The sequence below is a fragment of the Oncorhynchus gorbuscha genome, linkage group LG25 (assembly GCF_021184085.1).
Source record: "Oncorhynchus gorbuscha isolate QuinsamMale2020 ecotype Even-year linkage group LG25, OgorEven_v1.0, whole genome shotgun sequence".
Lineage (NCBI taxonomy): Eukaryota > Metazoa > Chordata > Actinopteri > Salmoniformes > Salmonidae > Oncorhynchus > Oncorhynchus gorbuscha.
The window spans coordinates 29,335,998-29,362,473 of NC_060197.1; the positions used below are offsets into that span (position 1 = coordinate 29,335,998).

The 26,476-nt window shown below is 46.2% G+C and overlaps 1 protein-coding gene across 2 annotated transcripts in view; it reads right to left on the minus strand.

Moving 5' to 3' along the window:
- Positions 1 to 26,476, minus strand: part of nlgn2a (neuroligin 2a) — a 222,683-nt gene that overhangs the window by 126,254 nt on the left and 69,953 nt on the right. For both annotated transcript variants that reach the window (XM_046328654.1, XM_046328653.1), the window contains exon 2: positions 12,763 to 13,730. In XM_046328654.1, coding sequence (XP_046184610.1) covers positions 12,763 to 13,261 — 499 coding nt within the window. In that variant the 5' untranslated portion in view covers positions 13,262 to 13,730. The remainder of the gene's footprint in view (positions 1 to 12,762; positions 13,731 to 26,476) is intronic.

Genomic DNA, 26,476 nt, shown 5'->3' on the forward strand with positions numbered 1-26,476 from the left:
GAGGGAGAGAGATAGACGGAGAGAGAGAGTATCATTTCAATGTTGAGAGAGTATAATTTAAATTTTGAGAGAGAGAAAGAGAGAGAGTATAATTTCAATGTTGAGAGAGAGTATAATTTAAATGTTGAGAGAGAGTATAATTTAAATGTTGAGAGAAAGAAAGAGAGAGTATAATTTCAATGTTGAGAGAGAGAGAGAGTACAATTTCAATGTTGAGCGAGAGAGAAAGAGAGAGAGAAAGAGAGAGTATAATTTCAATGTTGAGAGAGAGAAAGTATAATTTCAATGTTGAGGGAGATAAAGAGAGAAAGGGAAAGGAAGAGAGAAAGAGTATGTATAATTTTAATTTTGAAAGAGAGAAAGAGAAAGAAAGAGAGAGAGAAAGGGAGAGAGCGAGAGAGAAAGAGAAAGGAAGAGAGAGAGAGAAAGCGGCAGGTAGCCAGATAGTGACATTTACAGAACGGTGACGACTGAGAAGGCATGAAGGTTAAAGCCATTTTCTCCCCATGCAACAGCCACAGCCACAATGTGTGTGCCTCTCTCGCTCTCGGCGAGTGTGTCTGTGCAACTGCCATGCATGCATATGTGTCTGTAGCTGCCACGTGTCTACGTGTGTCTGTGCATTCGTGCCTTCGTCTGTGTGTCTGCCATGTCTCTGTCATGTTTGGCCCTGCCTGTGTCTTAGTGTGATCCCTGTGTTCCTCCCCAGCAGAGGGACTAATCTGGGGGTTTACCGGGTAATCTACCCCATTTTGAGGGACAATATTTATCCTCCGACTCTGGGTAGCGATGCCCTAAATCCTATTACAATCAAACAGAACGTTTCTTCTAAATCAGATAGATTGGAGCTGCGTTCGGAGCCCGCCTTTTGGAACGGGTTGTGTGTGTTTTGTGACGTTTAGTCTTTTGGCAACGCTTGAAGGACGTAGTTATTCCCCCCCCCTCCTTTTTTTATCAAATTCAAGGTAATATCAAGGGAACGTGGGAAGGAAATGTAGAAAGAGATAGAACTGCCAGGTTGTCTCTCTAACTTTCTTTTCCTCTCCTTTGTTTCACCCCCCCTCTCTTCCCTGCTCTCTCTGTCCCTCACTCCATCACTCCTCCCTGGTCCCTGCCTCATAAATGTGTATTCTACCCTAGAGGGCTGCACTGGGACACTGTCTCTATATGAAAAATGGTTTTTAATACCCACCCAGCACACTGGGGCAGTGAAGAGATTGGAAACAAAGAAAAGGGAGGGGGGGTCAATTCTAGCTCAAAGGCCTGGAAGATTGTTGTAGACAGATACTTATCCTCCCTGTGTGTGTGTGTGTGTGTGTGTGTGTGTGTGTGTGTGTGTGTGTGTGTGTGTGTGTGTGTGTGTGTGTGTGTGTGTGTGTGTGTGTGTGTGTGTGTGTGTGTGTGTGTGTGTGTGTGTGTGTGTGTGTGTGTGTGTGTGTGTGTGTGTGTGTGTGTGTGTGTGCGTGCGTGCGTGTGTGTGTTTAGTGTGTAGCTAGTTCAGCAGGCCATCGATTAACATCCTCTAGTCATTCATTGTGTTCCCTGAACAGCACAGGGTACAGTACGTCTGTTTGTTCATTACCTGAGGGTCAGGGGCTTGGAGCCATGGTATTGACTTGTGTTCTCATATGTGTTGTTCTGTCGGCTACATGTCGACAGTTTGTCTACGACGGTGATACGCTGATGGAGGTTTACCTTTAGATAACAGCCTTCTCTCTATCTATCCCCTGTCTTTAAAAATACAACTATTCTCTCTGTTTCTGCCCCTCCATTCAGCACTCTGGGAGGCACTGTGAGCAGTGGACTCTGGCAGGGCCGCCGCTGTGTGTGTGTGTGTGTGTGTGTGTGTGTGTGGGGGGGGGATAAGGGGGTTAGGCTCATTTGCATTCACAGCCACTAGTCACCTCAGCTACAGCAAGCTCTGAAGAGATGGCCCTTTGAGCTACGAAGAGAGAGAGACAGACAAAGAGAAAGAGAGAGAGAGAGAGAGAGAGAGAGAGAGAGAGAGGGGGGAGAGAAAGGAGAAAAAGAGAGAGAGGGAGATGAGGGAGAGAGAGAAGGGTGGAGAAAGAGAGAGAGAGCAAGAAAGAGAGAGAGAGCGAGAGAAAGAGAGAGAGAGAAAGAGGGAGAGAGCGAGAGAAAGAGAGAGAGAGAAAGAGAAAGAGGGAGAGAGAGAGAGAGAGAGAGAGAGAGAGAGAGAGAGAGAGAGAGAGAGAGAGAGAGAAGAGAGATAGAGAGCTAGATGGAAGCGAAAGACAGAAGGGGAGTGAGTGTGAAAAACAGTGAAAGATTAGACCAATGAGAGAGATATGTGGGCTATGATGCAGTGTGCGTGTGCGTGTGTGTGCGTGTGTGTGTGTCAAAGATAGGCAGCCTTGAGGAAAACCAATACAATTATTAAATCATCAGAATATCACTAGAGGAGACCTATGCCGACATTTCTACCAAAAACATCTCACAGACTTACATGAGTTTCTTCTCTCCCAAGGTGAATTCAAGAACAAGTGACAATGGATGCATTGAACATGGCTATTCTCTCAATCTGTTCCCTCTCAATTTCTCTCCACACAGATGGATAACTGATGTCGAATCAGTAATGATACATTCAAAGGCTCCTTGAGTCCCTCGCGGAACTTATTAAGCATCACAAGAATAAACTGTGGCTGTGTCATAAATGGTACCCCTGTAGTCTATTTAGTGTAATGCTTTTGACAAGGGCCCATAGGGCTGTGGTTAAATGTAGGGCACTACGTAGGGAATAGAGTGCTATTTTGGAGGCAGGCTGTGTATAGCTACTTTCTTCTATAACTATCTCAACATATATCTTCTTTCTTGTTTTCAAGGTAAAAAAAAAAACTGGGGCAGTTGGTATAGATCTTAGTACGATAGATCTTGATTCCTTAAATGGAACCGTATTAAACTATATAGAACTATCCAGGGATGGTATGAGATCTAAATACAGTGTCTGTTATAAAAATCCCATTTCTATCTTCACTGCTCATCCAAATCGAATGTTGAAGATTGGAGATTGGATGGTGGTGTGGTTTTCCCCTTAAGTTAGCACAAATGAAAGGGGGTGACCATGTAGAAAGAGCTGGGAAGAGAGCTGTGTGGGGGAGGGGGAGGGAGGAGAGCAAGATGGTGGGGATATGGGGGAAGAAAAGGGGGGTACGACATGAAGGAGAGAATGTGAGAGTTGAATAAAGAGAGAACGAGAGAGAGAGAAAGAGAGAGCGAGAGAGAGAGAGGGAAGCCGACACAATATCCAGGTGAATGCGACAATGGCGTAATGGCGAGACAGAGGACAACGTCACAATCATGTGACTTCCCCCCCACACACACGCATACAATACACACACACACACACACACACACACACACACACACACACACACACACACACACACACACACACACACACACACACACACACACACACACACACACACACACACACACATACAGACAGACAGAGATGAACACGCGCACACACACACAGATATGCACGCACGTACACACATGGAAACACACACACACACACACACACACACACACACACACACACACACACACACACACACACACACACACACACACACACACACACACACACACACACACACACACACACACACACACACACACACACACACACACACACACACACACACACACACACACACACTCTCACTCCCTCTATCTTTCACTGTCTCTTTCTCACTCCCTCTGTCTCTCTCTCTCTGCCTCATAAGTTATAAATAGCTGGAACTGAGCTCTTGCTAATCCCCTCATTCAGAGTATAGTGGGAAGGCAAATGGATGTGGTCTTTGACACGCTGACAGGAAAATACAGGAAGCACTGGAGGGTTGCCAAGACAACCCACCTCTCCCCTCCTCACCTCCCCCTCTCTGCTTTCGACCCCAATTGCATCTTCGATCAAAGCTACCGTACACTCCCTCTCTGCGTCTTTTTCCCCCCACACGTATCACAGTGTTGCCAGTCTGTGTTCATTAATACGGAATAAAAGTCCTAACTGGGTAATTGTGTGTGTGTGTATGTGTGTGTGTGTGTACAACTGGGTAATTGACCCAGGCTGATGTAATTCCTCCCCCTGAGCCAAATGAAACCCTCGTTTGACCGCGTTCCCAGTTCAAAATGGAGAGATCTGCACTGAACTGACAAAAAGAAAGGGAGAAGAGAAGAGAGGGAGGGGCGGGAAGCATTTCGGTTTAGTGACTAACCTTCTGTTTGTGTTGTGTATGAGTATAGTTTGTGTTCCTGCCTACAGTATCAATACTTCCATCTCTCCATCACTCCATCCCCATATCTCCTTTCCATCACTCTATCCCCTTATCTCCATCTCTATCCCCACCCTCCATCTCTCCATCCCAACCCTCCATCTCTCCATCCTCACCCTCCATCTCTACATCCCCAACCTCCATCTCTCTATCCCCATATCACTCCATCCCCACCCTCCATCTCTCCATCCACAACCTCCATCTCTCTATCCCCATATCACTCCATCCCCACCCTCCATCTCTCCATCTCCACCCTCCATCTCTCTATCCCAACCCTCCATCTCTCCATCCCAACCCTCCATCTCTCCATCCCAACCCTCCATCTCTCCATCCCCACCCTCCATCTCTCCATCCCAACCCTCCATCTCTCCATCCTCACCCTCCATCTCTACATCCCCACCCTCCATCTCTCTATCCCCATATCACTCCATCCCCACCCTCCATCACTCTATCCCCATATCACTCCATCCCAACCCTCCATCTCTACATCCCCACCCTCCATCGCTCTATCCCCATCTCACTCCACCCCCACCCTCCATCTCTCCATCTCAACCCTCCACCTCTCCATCCTCACCCTCCATCTCTACATCCCCACCCTCCATCCCCACCCTCCATCTCTCCATCACTCCATCCCCACCCTCCATCTCTCCATCACTCCATCCCCATATCAATCCATCCCCACCCTCCATCTCTCCATCCCCACCCTCCATCTCTCCATCACTCCATCCCCACCCTCCATCTCTCCATCCCAACCCTCCATCTCTACATCCCCACCCTCCATATCTCTATGCCCATCTCACTCCACCCCCACCCTCCATCTCTCCATCTCAACCCTCCATCTCTCCATCCTCACCCTCCATCTCTACATCCCCACCCTCCATCTCTCTATCCCCATATCACTCCATCCCCACCCTCCATCACTCTATCCCCATATCACTCCATCCCAACCCTCCATCTCTACATCCCCACCCTCCATCTCTATCCCCATATCACTCCATCCCCACCCTCCATCACTCTATCCCCATATCACTCCATCCCAACCCTCCATCTCACTACACCCCCACCCTCCATCTCTCCATCTCTCCATCCTCACCCTCCATCTCTACATCCCCACCCTCCATCTCTCCATCCCCACCCTCCATCTCTCCATCCCCACCCTCCATCTCTCCATCACTCCATCCCCATATCAATCCATCCCCACCCTCCATCTCTCCATCTCTCCATCCCCACCCTCCATCTCTCCATCACTCCATCCCCACCCTCCATTTCTCCATCCCAACCCTCCATCTCCACATCCCCACCCTCCATATCTCTATCCCCATCTCACTCCACCCCCACCCTCCATCTCTCCATCTCAACCCTCCATCTCTCCATCCTCACCCTCCATCTCTACATCCCCACCCTCTATCTCTCTATCCCCATATCACTCCATCCCCACCCTCCATCTCTCCATCGCTCTATCCCCATCTCACTCCACCCCCACCCTCCATCTCTCCATCTCAACCCTCCATCCTCACCCTCCATCTCTACATCCCCACCCTCCATCTCTCCATCCCCACCCTCCATCTCTCCATCACTCCATCCCCACCCTCCATCTCTCCATCCCAACCCTCCATCTCTACATCCCCACCATCCATCTCTCTATCCCCATCTCACTCCACCCCCACCCTCCATCTCTCCATCTCAACCCTCCATCTCTCCATCCTCACCCTCCATCTCTACATCACCACCCTCCATCTCTCCATCCCCACCCTCCATCACTCTATCCCCATATCACTCCATCCCCACCCTCCATCTCTCCATCACTCCATCCCCATATCAATCCATCCCCACCCTCCATCTCTCCATCTCTCCATCCCCACCCTCCATCTCTCCATCACTCCATCCCCACCCTCCATCTCTCCATCACTCCATCCCCACCCTCCATCTCTCCATCTCTCTATCCCCATATCACTCCATCCCCACCCTCCATCTCTCCATCACTCCATCCCCACCCTCCATCTCTCCATCACTCCATCCCCACCCTCCATCTCTCCATCACTCTATCCCCATATCACTCCATCCCCACCCTCCATCTCTCCATCTCTCTATCCCCATATCACTCCATCCCCACCCTCCATCTCTCCATCACTCTATCCCCATATCACTCCATCCCAACCCTCCATCTCTACATCCCCACCATCCATCTCTCTATCCCCATCTCACTCCATCCCCACCCTCCATCTCTCCATCCCAACCCTCCATCTCTACATCCCCACCCTCCATCTCTCTATCCCCATCTCACTCCATCCCCACCCTCCATCTCTCCCATCTCAACCCTCCATCTCTCCATCCTCACCCTCCATCTCTACATCCCCACTCTCCATCTATCCATCACTCCATCCCCACCCTCCATCTCTCCATCTCTCTATCCCCATATCACTCCATCCCCACCCTCCATCTCTACATCCCCACCCTCCATCACTCTATCCCCATATCACTCCATCCCAACCCTCCATCTCTATATCCCCACCCTCCATCTCTCTATCCCCATCGCACTCCATCCCCACCCTCCATCTCTCCATCTCAACCCTCCATCTCTCCATCCTCACCCTCCATCTCTACATCCCCACCCTCCATCTCTCTATCCCCATATCACTCCATCCCCACCCTCCATCTCTCCATCTCTCTATCCCCATATCACTCCATCCCCACCCTCCATCTCTCCATCTCTCTATCCCCATCTCACTCCATCCCCACCCTCCATCACTCCATCCCCACCCACCATCTCTCCATCACTCCATCTCTCCATGCCCGTCCTCCATCTCTCCATCACTCTATCCCCATATCACTCCATCCCCACCCTCCATCTCTCCATCTCTCTATCCCCATATCACTCCATCCCCACCCTCCATCACTCCATCCCCACCCTCCATCTCTCCATCACTCCATCCCCACCCTCCATCTCTCCATCACTCTATCCCCATATCACTCCATCCCCACCCTCCATCTCTACATCCCCACCCTCCATCACTCTATCCCCATCTCACTCCATCCCCACCCCCCATCTCTCCATCACTCCATCCCCATATCAATCCATCCCCACCCTCCATCTCTCCATCCCCACCCTCCATCTCTCCATCCCCACCCTCCATCACTTCATCCCCACCCACCATCTCTCCATCACTCCATCTCTCCATGCCCGTCCTCCATCTCTCCATCACTCTATCCCCATATCACTCCATCCCCACCCTCCATCTCTCTATCCCCATATCACTCCATCCCCACCCTCCATCTCTCCATCACTCCATCCCCACCCTCCATCTCTCCATCACTCCATCCCCACCCTCCATCTCTCCATCACTCTATCCCCATATCACTCCATCCCCACCCTCCATCTCTCCATCACTCCATCCCCACCCTCCATCTCTCCATCACTCTATCCCCATATCACTCCATCCCCACCCTCCATCTCTACATCCCCACCCTCCATCACTCTATCCCCATATCACTCCATCCCAACCCTCCATCTCTACACCCCCACCCTCCATCTCTCTATCCCCATCTCACTCCATCCCCACCCTCCATCTCTCCATCTCAACCCTCCGTCTCTCCATCCTCACCCTCCATCTCTACATCCCCACCCTCCATCTCTCCATCACTCCATCCCCACCCTCCATCTCTCCATCTCTCTATCCCCATATCACTCCATCCCCACCCTCCATCTCTACATCCCCACCCTCCATCACTCTATCCCCATATCACTCCATCCCAACCCTCCATCTCTATATCCCCACCCTCCATCTCTCTATCCCCATCTCACTCCATCCCCACCCTCCATCTCTCCATCTCAACCCTCCATCTCTCCATCCTCACCCTCCATCTCTCTATCCCCATATTACTCCATCCCCACCCTCCATCTCTCCATCTCTCTATCCCTATCTCACTCCATCCCCACCCTCCATCTCTCCATCACTCCATCCCCACCCTCCATCTCTCCATCCCAACCCTCCATCTCTCCATCCGCACCCTCCATCTCTACATCCCCACCCTCCATCTCTCTATCCCCACATCACTCTATCCCCACCTTCCATCTCTCCATCACTCTATCCCCATATCATTCCATCCCCACCCTCCATCTCTCCATCAATCCATCCCCACCCTCCATCTCTCCATCTCTCCATCCCCGCCCTCCATCTCTCCATGCCCACCCTCCATCTCTCCATCACTGTATCCCCATATCACTCCATCCCCACCCTCCATCTCTACATCCCCACCCTCCATCTCTCTATCCCCATATCACTCCATCCCCACCCTCCATCTCTCCATCTCTCTATCCCCATCTCACTCCATCCCCACCCTCCATCTCTCCATCACTCTATCCCCATATCACTCCATCCCCACCATCCATCTCTCCATCACTCTATCCCCATATCATTCCATCCCCACCCTCCATCTCTCCATCCCCACCCTCCATCTCTCCATGCCCACCCTCCATCTCTCCATCACTCTATCCCCATATCACTCCATCCCCACCCTCCATCTCTCCATCTCTCTATCCCCATATCACTCCATCCCCACCCTCCATCTCTCCACCACTCTATCCTCATATCACTCCATCCCCACCCTCCATCTCTCCATCTCTCTATCCCCATATCACTCCATTCCCGCCCTCCATCTCTCCATCACTCTATCCCCATATCACTCCATCTCCATCACTCCATCTCTCCATCCCCACCCTCCATCTCTCCATCCCCACCCTCCATCTCTCTATTCCCATATCACTCCATCCCCACCCTCCATTTCTCCATCACTCCATCCCCACCCTCCATCACTCCATCACTCTATCCCCATATCACTCCATCCCCACCATCCATCCCCATATCACTCCATCCCAACCCTCCATCTCTCCATCCGCACCCTCCATCTCTACATCCCCACCCCCCATCTCTCTATCCCCACATCACTCTATCCCCACCCTCCATCTCTCCATCACTCCATCCCCATATCAATCCATCCCCACCCTCCATCTCTCCTTCTCTCCATCCCCACCCTCCATCTCTCCATCACTCCATGCCCACCCTCCATCTCTCCATCACTCTATCCCCATATCACTCCATCCCCACCCTCCATCTCTCCATCTCTCTATCCCCATATCACTCCATCCCCACCCTCCATCTCTCCATCACTCCATCCCCACCCTCCATCTCTCCATCACTCTATCCCCATATCACTCCATCCCCACCCTCCATCTCTCCATCTCTCTATCCCCATATCACTCCTTCCCCACCCTCCATCTCTCCATCACTCTATCCCCATATCACTCCATCCCCACCCTCCATCCCCACCCTCCATCACTCCATCCCCACCCTCCATCTCTCCATCCCCACCCTCCATCTCTCCATCTCTCTATCCCCATATCACTTCATCCCCACCCTCCATCTCTCCATCACTCCATCCCCATATCACTCCGTCCCCACCCTCCATCTCTCCATCACTCTATCCCCATATCACTCCATCCCCACCATCCATCTCTCCATAGTCCATCCCCATATCACTCCATCCCCACTCTCCATCTCTCCATCCCCACCCTCCATCACACCATCCCACCATCACTCCACCTCTCTAAAACAATATCTATTATCCCCCAGAGATCTCTCTGGCTTTAATCTGACTTTGGTGGTCTCCCAACTTTTCTTTTCCTTTCTCTGTCTTTTTGTGTAGCAGGTTGCTGTCCAGGCTCCCCCAGGGTCGCTAAGCATGACAGTCCCTCCTCCTCAGGGGCTCCCAGACTAGCCCTGTGATAACAGCAGGACTGCTTCTTTAAAAAGATAAATGGATTGAAGAGAAAAGGAGTCTATAAAAAGGCTTGTTTGGCTAACGTGTGTGTGTGTTGGGAGGGGGGGGGTCTGTGTGTTTGTGCCTGTGTGTTAGCGTGTCCTAGTTTTCTCCCATTGCCCTTATTGCATTATAAAAACAATCCTAACTTAAAGGGACATTTCAAAATTGTTCAACTTCATATTCACATTCTCCAGCACCAACATATTCGATAATGGCGCGTTACTATGTTTTGCAGTAATGTCCCTTTAAAGAAATGTCCCTTTAAAGAAATGTCCCTTTGAAGAAATGTCCCTTTAAAGAAATGTCCCTTTAAAGAGGTCCTGTTTAAAAAGGTTTAAGATTCACAACGTGTTCCTGTTGTGACACACATGGCTGCGAGTGAGAGGGAGAGAGAAAGAAGTATGCTACTGTATTATTTTAGGATACACTAAGGGGCAGTTAAAGGGGAGGTGTGGGGTACAGAGTAAAGCACATGGACTGTTTGTCTACAGTAGTACGGTGGACGGTTTAGGGCCGGTCGGTAAAAAGGACCAAGAAGGACACAGGTAACAGGAGACGTTGGAAAAGGTTTTTATCAGACAGCAAACAGAAAGGAAACGTGAGGGTTGATTTAAAAAAAAAAGTCCATGTGCTGCCAGTGACTGTCCAGTGTGTGTGCATGTGTGTGCGTGGATATATAGGTAGGTGTGTGTGTGTGTTCCTCATCTTTCACATCCAGAGCCAGCTCAGGGAGTGGAGGGGGACGCTGGGCAGCTGATCAATGCCTGCTCATCATTCTCTGTCTAGGGGGACTATATCCCCCCCCCCACACACAAACACACACACACACACACACGAGAGAGACATAGACATATACATATTAGACAGCCAATCCCCTGGTCCCATAGGCAGATAGTGCTAGCCTCAGCATTACACTAACACGGACAATGTCAATGCAGAAGGTCCTTATATCCAACTACATACAACCATGTTGAAGGTCAAACACTCTGGGTGTGTCTGAAATGACACCCTATTCCCTTTAGTGGCCCTGGTTTAAAGTGGTGCGCTAACTGGGGGACTGGGTGCCATTTCGGAGGCAGCGTCAGAGTTGAGCTTTGTTCCACTCTATAAAGATGTGCCATGTGCAGGCGAATCCTTCTCAGTGTCTGTGCTGTTCTCTGGATGGTACTGACATTTAGCTACAGTGAGGGAGTGAAGGGTGTGTGAGCGTGTGTGTGTGTGTGTGTGCGTGCGTGCGTGTGTGTGTGCGTGATGGCGTGATGGCTGAGGTAAAATAAAAATCGCATTGTAAGTGAGCATAAGGAAGAAAAACTGAGAGAGAGACAGAGAAGCCTGGTGTGATTTAGAGATACTCTAGATCTCTGTGTTTTGGGTTTTAAAGGGGGGGGGGCCAGGTGGTGAGTTGTGAGGTCTAAAAAGAGCTCCCCAGAGATCTCTCAGGCTTTAATCTGACTTTGGTGGTCTCCCCACTTTCTCTGTCTTTTTGTGTAGCAGGCTGCTGTCCAGGCTCCCCCAGGGTGGGGATGGAGAGAAAAGACCGATGCCCATCACGGTTCCTCACTTCACTGTGGATGTGTGAGGAGAGGGACGGTGAGACCCAGATGAACTCCTCTGATACACACTGGCATCAACAGCAGAGAACACACACGTGGTGGGACAATCATTGTGGATACCCCAGTGGAGCTGTGCTGGACTGTTAAAGTACTGTGTTCTTTTGCCGTTTTTCAGAACACACAGGCGTACGCACACACACACACACACGCACTTCTTAACCTCGCATAAAAGCCTAAAAGTGCAGATAGTACCTAGTGTTAGTAACAGTTAAGAATGAGTATCTAAAAAGCTGTGTAAAAAAAAGATATTATCAGTTTGGAGGTTAGTGTGTGATATTGAGAAAGAAAAATGAGTCCCGTGGGTGATGACAATTACGCTTTTAGTACGATATCAGGTGTTCATATCTTTGTAATAAACCCGTTAAATATACACTATTTCCTAAAAGCTGATCGATATGTAAAAGTGTCTGAGTTTGTACGAGAAACGCAAGAAAAATTAAAAAGATTCAAATCCCAAGCATAAAAAATGATTTCTGGAAATGATTTGAGGGAAGGAGAGAAGTTTCTAGGCAGGTTTCAGATACAATATTTTCAGGTGACAGATGTAAGGTTGAGTTGAGTTGAAAGAATCCCCCTAACCCAATCCGTCTTCCCTCTCTCCTTCCCTTCCTCACCCCAGACCTTTGAAGATGGACAAAACAGTCAGAAATGATTCTGAGGCAATGGAAGGTTTAATATAGTTAGTTGAAAGAAACCCTCGTCTTCTTCCTTCCCTCTCCACTTACCTTGCGCAACCCAAACCCAGACGTCGCTCGTCTCCTCACCCCAGACCTACTGAACCAAAGAAAGATTCAGCTCTGGATTTGGGCAAGGAGAGTGAGGTTTTAGGGGGGGTTAGATATATTTTGTGGCAAAAGACGGTGGGAAAAATATTGTTGCGTCCCAACCGGGAGTAAAAAAGAGAATTAGGTATGTTTCTAGTGACAGATCTCGCTCAAGTACCCCGCCCCTTCCACCTTCCATCTCTCCTCACCCTACCCCTGAGTGGCACCCCCTATGGGAGCGAAGGACCACCCCTACCCGACACTCACCGTCCTCGGTGGGCACGTAGATGTTGAGGTAGAGGCAGTCCTCGCTCTGGTTTTGGATGTAGCCGGCTGCCACATCCAGGTTGTCTGTGAACCACACCGGCAACATGATCTCCGGCAGCACGCCGTGCACGTTCTGCGGGCACACCGGGGCGAACGCTGTGGCGTTGCGGATCTCCTGCCACGAGCCAGGCGCCTCGGGCAGCTGGAAGCGGCGGTCTCCGATGGGCGCTGTGGCATAGGGCACGCCCAGGTACTGCTCCACTGGCCCCAGGATCTCGTTGTTCAGGTCCTTTTTGAGCCCTCGCAACTTGCCGTAGTTGGTGGTCACCATGGGGGGCTTGTTGGCGGGGTTCATCTTCTGGCAGGAGGTCAGGGAGAGGCGGAGAGCCAGGCCCAGGAGCCAGACTAGACAGGTGTCGGCCATGTAGCAGCGGGGGCGGAGACTAGAGGCGAGACCCCGCCCACTTGGTTTACACAGGGATAAAGGGAAAAGATACATGACTGGCAGCTATAGAGACTCCGCCTCCAACTAAACGTTTATCGTCCGTGTATGTCTGTTTCCCAAAGAGGACTCAATGTTCATGAAGGTATTGATGATTGGAAAGAAAGGACATCGCAATGGAAAGAGAGAAGTGGTGGTTGAGAGTGTTTATGAAAGAAAAAGTGGACCCTCAAAAAAAGGGGGTCCGGAGCGAGGGAGTGAGTGCAGGAGGATAGGTGGAGGAGTGGAGTGGCGAGGGGGGGAGGGGTGCGGTGTAAGACAGAGGGGCTGGAGGGGTGGAGGGTTAGGGGGAGACCGGGCGCTCTTTAGAAGGTGTGGTTGTGGTTAGTGTTGGTGGTCTACGGTCGCGGTCGGGAACGGCTCCACGGTCAGAACTCTGTTACGTTCCATCCTCCTGTACGGTCCTCATCACGGTCAATGTCTGCGGTCACAGTTCCTGGTCAACGGTGGCGGTCACAAATTAACCCTGCAGAAGAGAGGGAGGAGAGAAGAGAAGGGGGAGAGAGGAGAAAATAAGAAATAAAGGATTATTTTAAACCAGAAAGTGTCATTATACAGTGTCAAACATGTTTGGTAAAAATCCTCATAGTTTTTGGTAAAAATCCTCATAGTTTTTGGTAAAAATCCTCATCATGTTTGAAAGAAGAATTGCAAATGGAAATGGTTATAAAAAAAGTGACGAAAGCGAATGCATCAGCACACTTGACATCACAAAAATCCTACCAATCAGTAGAAGCCATCATTCATTTGTGTATTGCTTGTCTCGGGGCACCTCCGACTTCTGTACATAAAAACACCTCACAGCTTCCAGTTAGACTACGCAGGGATTCACGAGAGCTCCAAAGATAACTAATTCAAGTATAGCCACAATCATATCGCTCATTCCAGCCCTCTATGATCATCGCTGATCCATCCATAGTCCTTATTATGGGCTGTAATCGTCATGGAGACGCTATTGATGCCTTAATTTAATAGTTATAGGTATTCATTTCCTATTGGGCAGCTGTGGCGGGTAGCACTGTGAGTATGAGAGGAGGTGACACAAACACATACACACCCGGAAGCATGCGCTGCTCGGACACACACACACGCGCATGCAGGCACCCACACACACACCTTCCCTAACACACACATGCGCACACAGACACACACTGGATCCTGGCTTAGACCTGCCTTTCAGCGCCCATAAGGGCCAATGGTCACCAGTTGCTGTTTGTAAGCAGCTTAGAGAAGCTTCTGGATGTTTTGGATTGCCAGCTGTGGTGCGCTAACACACACACACACACAGCAATAAGTATATACATGCATGGGAACGCAGACATCCTGAGAGAGAGAGAGAGAGAGAGAGAGAGAGAGAGAGAGAGAGAGAGAGAGAGAGAGAGAGAGAGAGAGAGAGAGATAGATAGATAGATAGATAGATAGATAGATAGATAGATAGATAGATAGATAGATAGATAGATAGATAGATAGATAGATAGATAGATAGATAGTGAGAGATAGATAGATAGATATATAGAGAAGATTAATAGATATATAGAGATAGCGATAGAGAGAGAGGGGGAGAGAGAGAGAGAGATAGAGAGAGAGAGAGAGAGAAAGAGATGGGAGAGAGAGGGAAAGAAAGAGAAAGAGAAGGGGAGAGAGAGGGGGAGAGAGAGGGAGAGAGAGAAAGAGAGAGAGAGCATGAGAGAGAGAGAGAAAAGAGAGAGATGGAGGGGGAGAGAGAGGGGAGGGAGAGAGAGGGAGAGAGAAAGAGAGAGCGAAAGGGAGAGGGGGAGAGAGAGGGATAGAGAGGGGGAGAGAGAGGGGAGGGAGTGGGAGAGAGAGGGGGAGAGAGGGAGAGAAAGAAAGAAAGAGAGGGAGAGAGAGAGAGAGAGAGAGAGGGGAGGGGGGGGAGAGAGGGGAGAGAGGGAGAGAGGGGGAGAGAGGGAGAGAGAAAGGGAGAGAGAGAGGGCGAGGGTAAAAGAGAGAGAGAGAGAGAGAGAGAGAGAGAGAGAGAGAGAGAGAGAGAGAGAGAGAGAGAGAGAGAGAGAGAGAGGAGTAAGAGAAGAGAGAGAGAGAGAGAGAGAGAGAGAGAGAGAGAGAGAGAGAGAGAGAGAGAGAGAGAGAGAGAGAGAGAGAGAGAGAGAGAGAGAGAGAGAGAGAGAGAGAGAGAGAGAGAGTGAGGGGGGGGGGCAATTCCACAGTAACAGTGTGATGCTGTTACAACTCTATACACAAGGACAACGTTTAACAATTTTGTACAGAAACACATTTACTGGAAGAAGAGTGCAGATGCAAAGTTTGGTAACAGAATCTCCCTCAGGTTTTTACGTGACCCTGTTTTCCAAAAAATCCGTTAAATATCTATTAGGATTCAAAGATGTCTGCAGAAAGAATTGGGTGTCAGCCGTACATGATGATTGCGGGCTTTGAAAAAATATATTTTGGTTGTTGAACTACAGTAAGTGGAGTTCCACCCAGAATGATGATAAAAGCACCACACCATGGTTCCCTGATCTGTACTACACAGAAATGCATAATTATGAATCTCATTCCGTTCATGGTGATTTATTCTGAATAGGTACACAAAGGTAGACATATGCTAAATTCTCCTTTGCAAGTGTGTAGAATAATACACAAATATGCAATTGTTCTAATCTCCGCCCCCAAACAAGACAACATTTGGTTGGTCCGGGCCTCCTGGGTGGCGCAGCGGTCTAAGGTACTGCATCGCAGTGCTTGAGGCATCACTACAGACCCGGGTTTGATCCCAGGCTGTGTCACAACCGGCCGTGACCAGGAGTCCCATAGGGAGGTGCCCACCGTTGTCCGGGGTTAGAGGAGGGTTTGGCCGGGGGGGCTTTACTTGGCTCACTTTCGTCAGTCGTCAGTTGAACGGTGTTTCCTCCGACTCATTGGTGCAGCTGGCCTCCAGGTAAAGTGGGCGGGTGTTAAGAAGCATGGTTTGGCAGGTCATGTTTCAGAGGAAGCAGGGATCGACCTTCACCTCCCGAGCCGGTTGGTGAGTTGCAGCGATGAGACAAGATCGAAATTGGGGAGACAAAGGGGGTAAAATACAACAACAACAACAATGTGGGGTCGGTCCGGACCAAAACGCAACAAGCTAAAATGTCAAAATTTTACTGAGTTACAGTTCATAAGGAAATCAGTCAATTGAAATAAATTCATTAGACCCTAATCTGTAGACTTCACATGACTGGGAAAAAAAGAAAGTAGGGGTGTGGATCAGAAAACCATACAGTATCTGGTGTGACCACTATGTGCCTCATGCAGCGTGACACATCTCCTTCACATAGAGTTGATCAGGCTGTTGATTGTGGCCTGTGGAATGTTGTCCCACTCCTCTTCAATGGCTGTGCGAAGTTGCTGGACATTGGCGGGAACTGGAACGCGCTGTCGTACACATTGATCCAAAGCATCTGAAACACGCTCAATGGGTGAAACGTCTGATGAGTATGTAGGCCATGGAAGAACTGGGACATTTTCAGCTTCAAGGAATGGAGTACAGATCCTTGCGACATGGTCTGGGCATTTTCCTGATTAAACAGGAGGTGCTGGCGGAATGGCACGACAACGGGCCTCAGGATCTCGTCACGGTATCTCTGTGCGTTCAAGTTGCCATTGATAAAAATGCAATTGTGTTCGTTATCTGTAGTTTATACTTGCCCATACCATAACCCCCCCCCACCACCCCCACTACCATGGGGCACTTGTTGACATCACAACATTGACATCAGCAAACCGCTTGCCCACATGAAGCCATACACGTGGCCTGTGGTTGTGAGGCTGGTTGGACATACTGCCAAAATCTCTAAAACGACGTTGGAGGCGGCTTATGGTAGAGAAATTAACATTCCCTGGAAACAGTCCTGGTGGACCATCCTGAGATATCTGTGGCATTGTATAATGTGACAAAACTGGGTGCACCTGTATAATGATCATGCTGTTTAATCAGCTTCTTGATATGCCACAACTGTCAGGTGGATGGATTATCTTGGCAAAGGAGAAACGCTCACAAACAGTGAGGTAAACAAAGTTGTGCACAACATTTGAGAGAAATCCGCTTTTTTTGTGCTTATGGAAAATGTCTGGGATCTTTTATTTCAGCTCATGAAACATGGGACCGACGCTTTACATGTTGCGTTTATATGTGTGTTCAGTGTAGATGTCTATGTTTCACGGTCTTGGACATCACAGTACAGTAGCAAACAGTACAAGATAGCAGCATACCACCCTGCATACCACTGCTGGCTTGTTTCTGAAGCTAAGCAGGGTTGGTCCTGGTCTCTGGATGGAAGTTCAGATGCTGCTGGAAGTGGTGTTGAAGGGCCAGTAGGAGGCAGCCTTTCGGTCCCCCACAAATGATATATATATCCCAATACTCCAGGGCAGTGATTGGGGACATTGTCCTGTGTAGGGTGCTGTCTTTCGGATGGGATGTTTAATGGATGTCTTGGTCACTAAAGATCCCATGGCACTTATTGTAAGAGTAGGGGTGTTAACCCTGGTGTCTTGGCTAAATTCCTAATCTGGCCCCTCATACTCATCACGGTAGCCTAATCATCCCCTGTTTACAATTGGATCATTCCTCCTCTCCCCTGTAACTATTCCCCAGGTCGTTGCTGTAAATTAGAACGTGTTCTCAGTCAACTTCCGTGGTTACATTTTTCAAAAGTACAGTAGAGCAGTGATTCACGATGGGGAAATGTTGAATGATCTAAAACATTTTGTTATTTTTAGATGAAAAATACTGCAGTCCGATTTCAAACCACTAAAACCAGGTAGAGAGTGATTAAATAGCTGTTTTTCTTAAATCACAGTATTTTTAATTTAGATCTATTAGCAGCGCTATTTAGCACATTTGGTTGAGTTTGTGATAATATATAATAATAATATATGCCATTTAGCAGACGCTTTTATCCAAAGAGACTTACAGTCATGTGTGCATACATTCTACGTATGGGTGGTCCCGGGGATCAAACCCACTACCCTGGCGTTACAAGCGCCATGCTCTACCAACTGAGCTACGGAAGGACCACATCTCAAACCAGCGAGCTCATTCACATTCTTCATCAAAAATATGGGCAAATTGAATTATTTACTATTTTCCTTTGTCATATAATTTCTACTATCAATATATATATATTTAAATATATATATTTACTATCAATATAGCATAAAAAATTATCCTGATTGCATTGACCCCCCCCCCAAAAAAAAACGCAATGCGAATACTGGGTCACGACTCAGACAACCTGAGTAAATTTGTGTCCTGAAGCAAAACCAATTAAGAATCACTGCAGTAGAGTTCAGTACACTACAGTAAAGTACTGTAGTCCACAGGGTTCTAAGGTACTAAGGTACTACATTTCACTTGCATATGCACCTACATATTTTGATGTGTACCTGGGATTTTCTTTTATTTAGGAGCACCAGTGCACCTAGAAAAATGAAGGAATACTTTTCATTGTGCTCCTAAATTTATTTGCGTGCGCCTACATTTTTCTACTTAGGCGACACGTGCTCCTTGTAAAATAGGTCAGTGTTAGAGCCCTGCCCTACTCTAGTGTGCTCTACTCTACTGTATTAAACTCTACTGTATGGTGTTAAACTCTACTCTACTGTACTAAACTCTACTGTATGGTGTTAAACTCTACTCTACTGTACTGTACTAAACTCTACTCTCCTGTATTAAACTCTACTGTACTGTACTGTACTAAACTCTACTCTACTGTTCTAAAATCTACTGTACTGTACTAAACTCTACTGCACTGTACTAAACTCTACTCTACTGTATTAAACTCTACTATACTGTATTAAACTCTACTGTAATGTACTGTACTAAACTCTACTCTACTCTATTAAACTATACTGTACTGTACTGTACTAAACTCTACTGTACTGTACTAAACTCTACTGTACTGTATTAAACTCTACTGTACTGTACTAAACTCTAATGTACTGTACTAAACTGTACTCTACTGTATTAAACTCTACTGTACTGTACTAAACTCTACTGTACTGTACTAAACTCTAGTCTACTGTATTAAACTCTACTGTACTGTACTAAACTCTACTCTACTGTACTAAACTGTACTGTACTAAACTCTACTCTACTGTATTAAACTCTCGTCTACTGTATTAAACTCTACTGTACTGTACTGTACTAAACTCTACTGTACTGTACTAAACTCTAGTCTACTGTATTAAACACTACTGTACTGTACTGTACTAAACTCTACCCTACTGTATTAAACTCTACTGTACTGTACTGTACTAAACTCTACTGTACTGTACTAAACTCTACTGTACTGTATTAAACTCTACTGTACTGTACTAAACTGTATTGTACTGTACTAAACTGTACTGTACTCAACTCTACTCTACTGTATTAAACTCTAGTCTACTCTATTAAACTCTACTGTAATGTACTGTATTAAACTCTACTGTACTGTACTAAACGCTACTGTACTGTACTAAACTGTACTGTACTAAACTCTACTTTACTGTATTAAACTATACTGTACTGTACTGTATTAAACTCTACTCTACTGTATTAAACTCTAGTCTACTGTATTAAACTCTAGTCTACTGTATTAAACTCTACTGTACTGTATTAAACTATACTGTACTGTATTAAACTCTAGTCTACTGTATTAAACTCTACTGTAATGTACTGTATTAAACTATACTGTACTGTATTAAACTCTAGTCTACTGTATTAAACTCTAGTCTACTGTATTAAACTCTACTCTAGTGTATTAAACTCTAGTCTATTGTATTAAACTCTACTGTACTGTACTGTACTAAACTCTACTGTACTAAACTCTACTCTACTGTATTAAACTCTAGTCTACTGTATTAAACTATACTGTACTGTACTGTACTAAACTCTACTGTACTGTACTAAACTCTACTGTACTGTACTAAACTCTACTGTACTGTATTAAACTATACTGTACTGTATTAAACTCTACTCTACTGTATTAAACTCTAGTCTACTGTATTAAACTCTACTGTACTGTATTAAACTATACTGTACTGTATTAAACTCTAGTCTACTGTATTAAACTCTACTGTAATGTACTGTATTAAACTATACTGTACTGTATTAAACTCTAGTCTACTGTATTAAACTCTACTCTACTGTATTAAACTCTAGTCTACTGTATTAAACTATACTGTACTGTACTGTATTAAACTATACTGTACTGTATTAAACTCTAGTCTACTGTATTAAACTCTAGTCTGCTGTATTAAACTATACTGTAATGTACTGTATTAAACTCTACTGTAATGTACTGTATTAAACTATACTGTACTGTATTAAACTCTAGTCTACTGTATTAAACTCTACTGTACTGTACTGTATTAAACTCTACTGTAATGTACTGTATTAAACTCTAGTCTACTGTATTAAACTCTACTGTAATGTACTGTATTAAACTATATTAAACTCTACTCTACTGTATTAAACTCTACTCTACTGTATTAAACTCTAGTCTACTGTATTAAACTCTACTGTACTGTACTGTATTAAACTCTACTGTACTGTACTAAACTCTACTGTACTGTACTGTACTAAACTCTACTGTACTGTACTAAACTCTACTCTACTGTACTAAACTCTACTGTACTGTATTAAACTCTAGTCTACTGTATTAAACTCTACTGTACTGTACTGTATTAAACTCTACTCTACTGTATTAAACTCTACTCTACTGTATTAAACTCTACTCTACTGTACTAAACTCTACTGTACTGTACTAAACTCTACTCTACTGTATTAAACTCTACTGTACTGTATTAAACTCTAGTCTACTGTATTAAACTCTACTGTACTGTACTAAACTCTACTCTACTGTATTCAACTATACTGTACTGTATTAAACTCTATTCTACTGTACTAAACTCTACTGTACTGTACTAAACTCTACTGTACTGTACTAAACTCTACTGTACTGTACTGTGCTAAACTCTACTATGCTGTACTGTACTAAACTCTACTATACTGTACTGTACTAAACTCTACTGTACTGTACTGTACTAAACTCTACTGTACTGTACTGTACTAAACTCTACTGTACTGTACTGTACTAAACTCTACTGTACTGTACTGTACTAAACTCTACTGTACTGTACTAAACTCTACTATACTGTACTGTACTAAACTCTACTGTACTGTGCTGTACTAAACTCTACTGTACTGTACTGTACTAAACTCTACTGTACTGTACTAAACTCTACTCTACTGTACTAAACTCTACTGTACTAAACTCTACTCTACTGTATTAAACTCTACTGTACTGTATTAAACTCTAGTCTACTGTATTAAACTCTACTGTACTGTACTGTATTAAACTATACTCTACTGTATTAAACTCTACTCTACTGTATTAAACTCTACTCTACTGTACTAAACTCTACTGTACTGTACTAAACTCTACTCTATTGTATTAAACTCTACTGTACTGTATTAAACTCTAGTCTACTGTATTAACCTCTACTGTACTGTGCTGTACTAAACTCTACTGTACTGTACTGTACTGTACTAAACTCTACTCTACTGTATTAAACTCTACTGTACTGTATTAAACTCTACTCTACTGTACTAAACTCTACTGTACTGTACTAAACTCTACTGTACTGTACTAAACTCTACTGTACTAAACTCTACTATACTGTACTGTACTAAACTCTACTATACTGTACTGTACTAAACTCTACTGTACTGTACTGTACTAAACTCTACTGTACTGTACTGTACTAAACTCTACTGTACTGTACTAAACTCTACTGTACTGTACTAAACTCTACTATACTGTACTGTACTAAACTCTACTGTACTGTACTAAACTCTACTATACTGTACTGTACTAAACTCTACTGTACTGTGCTGTACTAAACTCTACTGTATTGTACTAAACTCTACTATACTGTACTGTACTAAACTCTACTATACTGTACTGTACTAAACTCTACTGTACTGTACTAAACTCTACTGTACTGTACTAAACTCTACTATACTGTACTGTACTAAACTCTACTGTACTGTGCTGTTTAAACTTGTAAAACAGACGTCTATAATTGGTTCAGATTTGGACTGACAAGATGTCAACTACTTTACAACGTCCATGTACGTCGGGTGTCGGTCAGTGCTCAGTGGGTGAGGACGCTGGTTTCAGTAAATGGAAAGAGAGGGGGCTCGTGGGTAGGTGTCAGTAAGAGCCAGGAGAGGTGACATTAAAACAACATTTCTCTGCACCTATCTGGTGTATGTGACAATAAAACATTTACAGTAACGGGAGATAGAGAGCCAGGGAGAGAGAGAGGGAGCGGTTGTTCAGAACGTTTTATCACTCTTTCATTTACCACCAGACGACAGAAAGAGAAAGAAACCCGTTATGAGATGAACATGACAGTATGCCAGTGGAAGGGAGGACAGTAGCAGGTGACCCAACTGTGGTTTGTGGCTACTATGATTTCCCATTGTAGCCAAGTCAGTTGAAGTCATTCTGTTACAGATGCTTTGGTCATTCGGTTACTGATTTGGTAACAGAATGATGTGTTTTAACCCCTTAATAAATGATGAAACCAAATTGTTATCAGTAAAAACACCTACTAATAGATAGGTCTACCTTCACTTGTTACTTCTGTCTACTCTCATTATCCTCCCTCCTCACGCGGGAGAGAAATTGTCAAATGTCTTAAAGATATGTGGGTTTTTGGTAACAGAATGACAAGACACTAGGCAATATTTCTTAAACTTACAGAAGGCAAATCATTTCTGCAAAACTAAATATAAGTGTTGATATTAGCTGGCAGGGTTCTTTACTTCAACATTATTGTGTTTTGATGTATTTCAAAAAAATTCTAAGACTCCTTTTCCATTTGTTTGACCAGAAATCAAAGCCTTTATTTCTTTCAACTTTTTCCGATAGAAAATGGTTGAAAAAACACATTAAATGCCTTAATTTCTCAAAAATAGACTCTTGGCTTTCATTTGACACCAAATGTGATGTGCTCCAATCAACTTCCCGTCCGTGCTAAGGGTGCTTCTTACATGGAAATTCTCTAGGGCATTCAACAGGCTGCGACACCAAATGGCACCCTAATCCCTATGTCATGCACAGAGCCAATAGGACTCTGATCAAAAGTAGTGCACTATAAAGGGATTAGGGCTCCGTTTGGAACACAACCGTAGTCCCTCCAGTTTGTCCCTTGTTATTGTGTTATCGCCATCCTATAATTGCTCAATTTAACGTCTTCATTAACCGTATTATTGCTTCGCCTGCCTAGGTTTTCTTTTTGCCAATAAAGCTATTTGAATTTGAAAGTGAGGAAGCGGAGACAGCGAGGTAATATGGAAGTTAATTAGAATGTGTTCTGATGGGGCGATGAGGATACAAACACTGATAAGCCGATGCAAATAGTAATGAGACTTGGTTATGTGCAAAAAAGACTCTTTCTTTGCTTCAAGAAAACGATTCTGTATTTTAGGTCTGTTTCAGCAGCTTGGGGTAGAAAAGTGTTGCGGATATGATGTGCCTTGTAAAGGTTTGCAAGACTGTGGGTTATGTAATTGGAATACAATGCAAACGTTCACCGTGTGACACCTGTTCGATATTTTCGTTCCCACTGCATTGTACATTCCATCTAGTTGTGTTTCTGTCTGTTTCTATTGCACCCTCATGTGTCCTCGCCCTCTCAGCTTATTTTCTCTCTTCTTCTTTCCGTCTTCCTATTCTATTCTCTCCCAACCCCTTGTCTTTATCCAATGCTTGTAGCCCCCAAGTGTGCATGTGTGAGTTTTTTGAGTACACACACGTTCCAGACTGTGTGTGTGTGTGTGCCTGCAGTCTTATGTGAGTGTGGATACACATGTTCCAGTGTGTGTGTGTGTGTGTGTGTGTGTGTGTGTGTGTGTGTGTGTGTGTGTGTGTGTGTGTGTGTGTGTGTGTGTGTGTGTGTGTGTGTGTGTGTGTTCATGTGTGCGTGCGCGTGCGACGCGCATCATTCTGTCCTCCTGTGTGTCAATGTGTGTGTGTGTGTGGGGGTCCCTAGTCTCTTCCAGGACTTTCTATTCTCTAATTAAACCTCAGAGAGAGAGGAAAGAGAGAGACCAGTGGGCTGCTCTAGTAGAGCCCAGAGCCCAGTGAGAGAGAAACCCTACCCACGCACCCAATAACCTAATCATAACCTAGTCACACCAGGCCACAACACATTACATTTTCATGCTCAAAAACACATTAGAGAGGCTACCAACTGAACTCAAGGTAAACTGGAGGAGGCTAAAATCACCTTGAGGACAGTGTCTGTGACACACTGTTAAACTTATCTCAGATCAGGGAGCAAAAACAGCAAAGAGAGGAAAAATCCATTCATAGTTAATAGGAAACGGATTTCAGGTCAGATCATAGACACTACAATTGCGATCAGGACAATGACTTTGTAGACCTGCTAAACTGATCTAAGATCAGTGTAATAACGGTCAAGGTGACCTCCAGGTCACACCCCGTCCTGGGGCTTGGGGAGAGGACAATCCATGGTGGACATCAAGGAGCGTGGCAGAGGTTATGCTGCCTGGGGGGCCCTCCAGGTTTTGGGGCACGTCTGAGAGGCTTCTAATTGGATAATTGGTTAAATTACAGAGCCCTAATTGGCCTAGCTAATGTTGCCGGGGGGTTGCTGAGGAGCAGCGGGGGGTGGTGGTGATGGATGAATAGAAGAGGGGGAGAGAGAGGGGAGGGAGGAGGAGGGAAAGAGCCAGGGATGGCAATACTCGCTTATTAAAGATGGTACATCAGCAAAACACTCTGTATTTTTTATTGTTGCTGTTATTATTATTATTACTATTTTAATTATTAGAAGAGAACAGAGGAGAGCACACCACGTCATCGGCAGAGCCGTCAGTGTGAAAACAAAAGCCTATAAAAGCATTCACTTGTGTGTGTGTGTGTGTGTGTGTGTGTGTGTGTGTGTGTGTGTGTGTGTGTGTGTGTGTGTGTGTGTGTGTGTGTGTGTGTGTGTGTGTGTGTGTGTGTGTGTGTGTGTGTGTGTGTGTGTGTGCGCGCGCCCGTGTACAGCACGTCTGTGTGTACGTGTGAGTTCTCTCCTCTCCACTTGGCCCTGCGGACCTTCTAGCATCTTCTCTCCTCTCCACTGAGCCACGGCGCTCATCTGAAGCGGGCTCCAGACCCACAGTACAGTACAGACATTCAGCATTAAATCCTTCCTCTGGAGTTGGGTCGGGTATGGCTTGCCTGACCACTTTAATCTCCAGGTGTTTCTATAGCCTCTTCTCTCTGTCTCAGTGGTCTGTTCTAAAGGCCTCGCTTGTCTGACAGAGGTGTGACCGGCCACAGCTTGGTTCCTCTGCAGTGTTCGACAGTGGACTCTCAGAGACCCTCGTTCTACTAGCGAGAGATAATAACCTAGCCAACCAGGCAGTGAGACAGTGTGTCGGTGTGTGTGTGTGTGTGGGTGTGGGTGTGTGTGTGTGTGTGTGTGTGTGTGCGCACGTGCATGCATGGAATCAGAAAGCAGCCCATTGCGTCGTCAAAGAAGCAAGGGAGATATCTGTGGATACGATGGGTGAGTATGTGTGTGTGTGTGTGTGTGTGTGTGCGTGTCCTTCCCGACAACACCACTCAATCACCTCTATTAAACCCTCAGGGAAGAAAATTGAGGAACAGCCATAACCGAACACTGTTTTAAAGCCCCTCTCTGGTGGAGAGGCACAGCCATAAAAACAGACGGACACCGCAGAGGATCCACAATTAAAACAGACGGACACCGCAGAGGATCCACAAATAAAACAGACGGACACCGCAGAGGATCCACAAATAAAACAGACGGACACCGCAGAGGATCCACAAATAAAACAGACGGACACCGCAGAGGATCCACAAATAAAACAGACGGACACCGCAGAGGATCCACAAATAAAACAGACGGACACCACAGAGGATCCACAAATAAAACAGACGGACACCGCAGAGGATCCACAAATAAAACAGACGGACACCGCAGAGGATCCACAAATAAAACAGACTGACACTGCAGAGGATCCATAAATAAAACAGACGGACACCGCAGAGGATCCACAAATAAAACAGACGGACACCACAGAGGATCCACAAATAAAACAGACTGACACTGCAGAGGATCCACAAATAAAACAGACTGACACTGCAGAGGATCCATAAA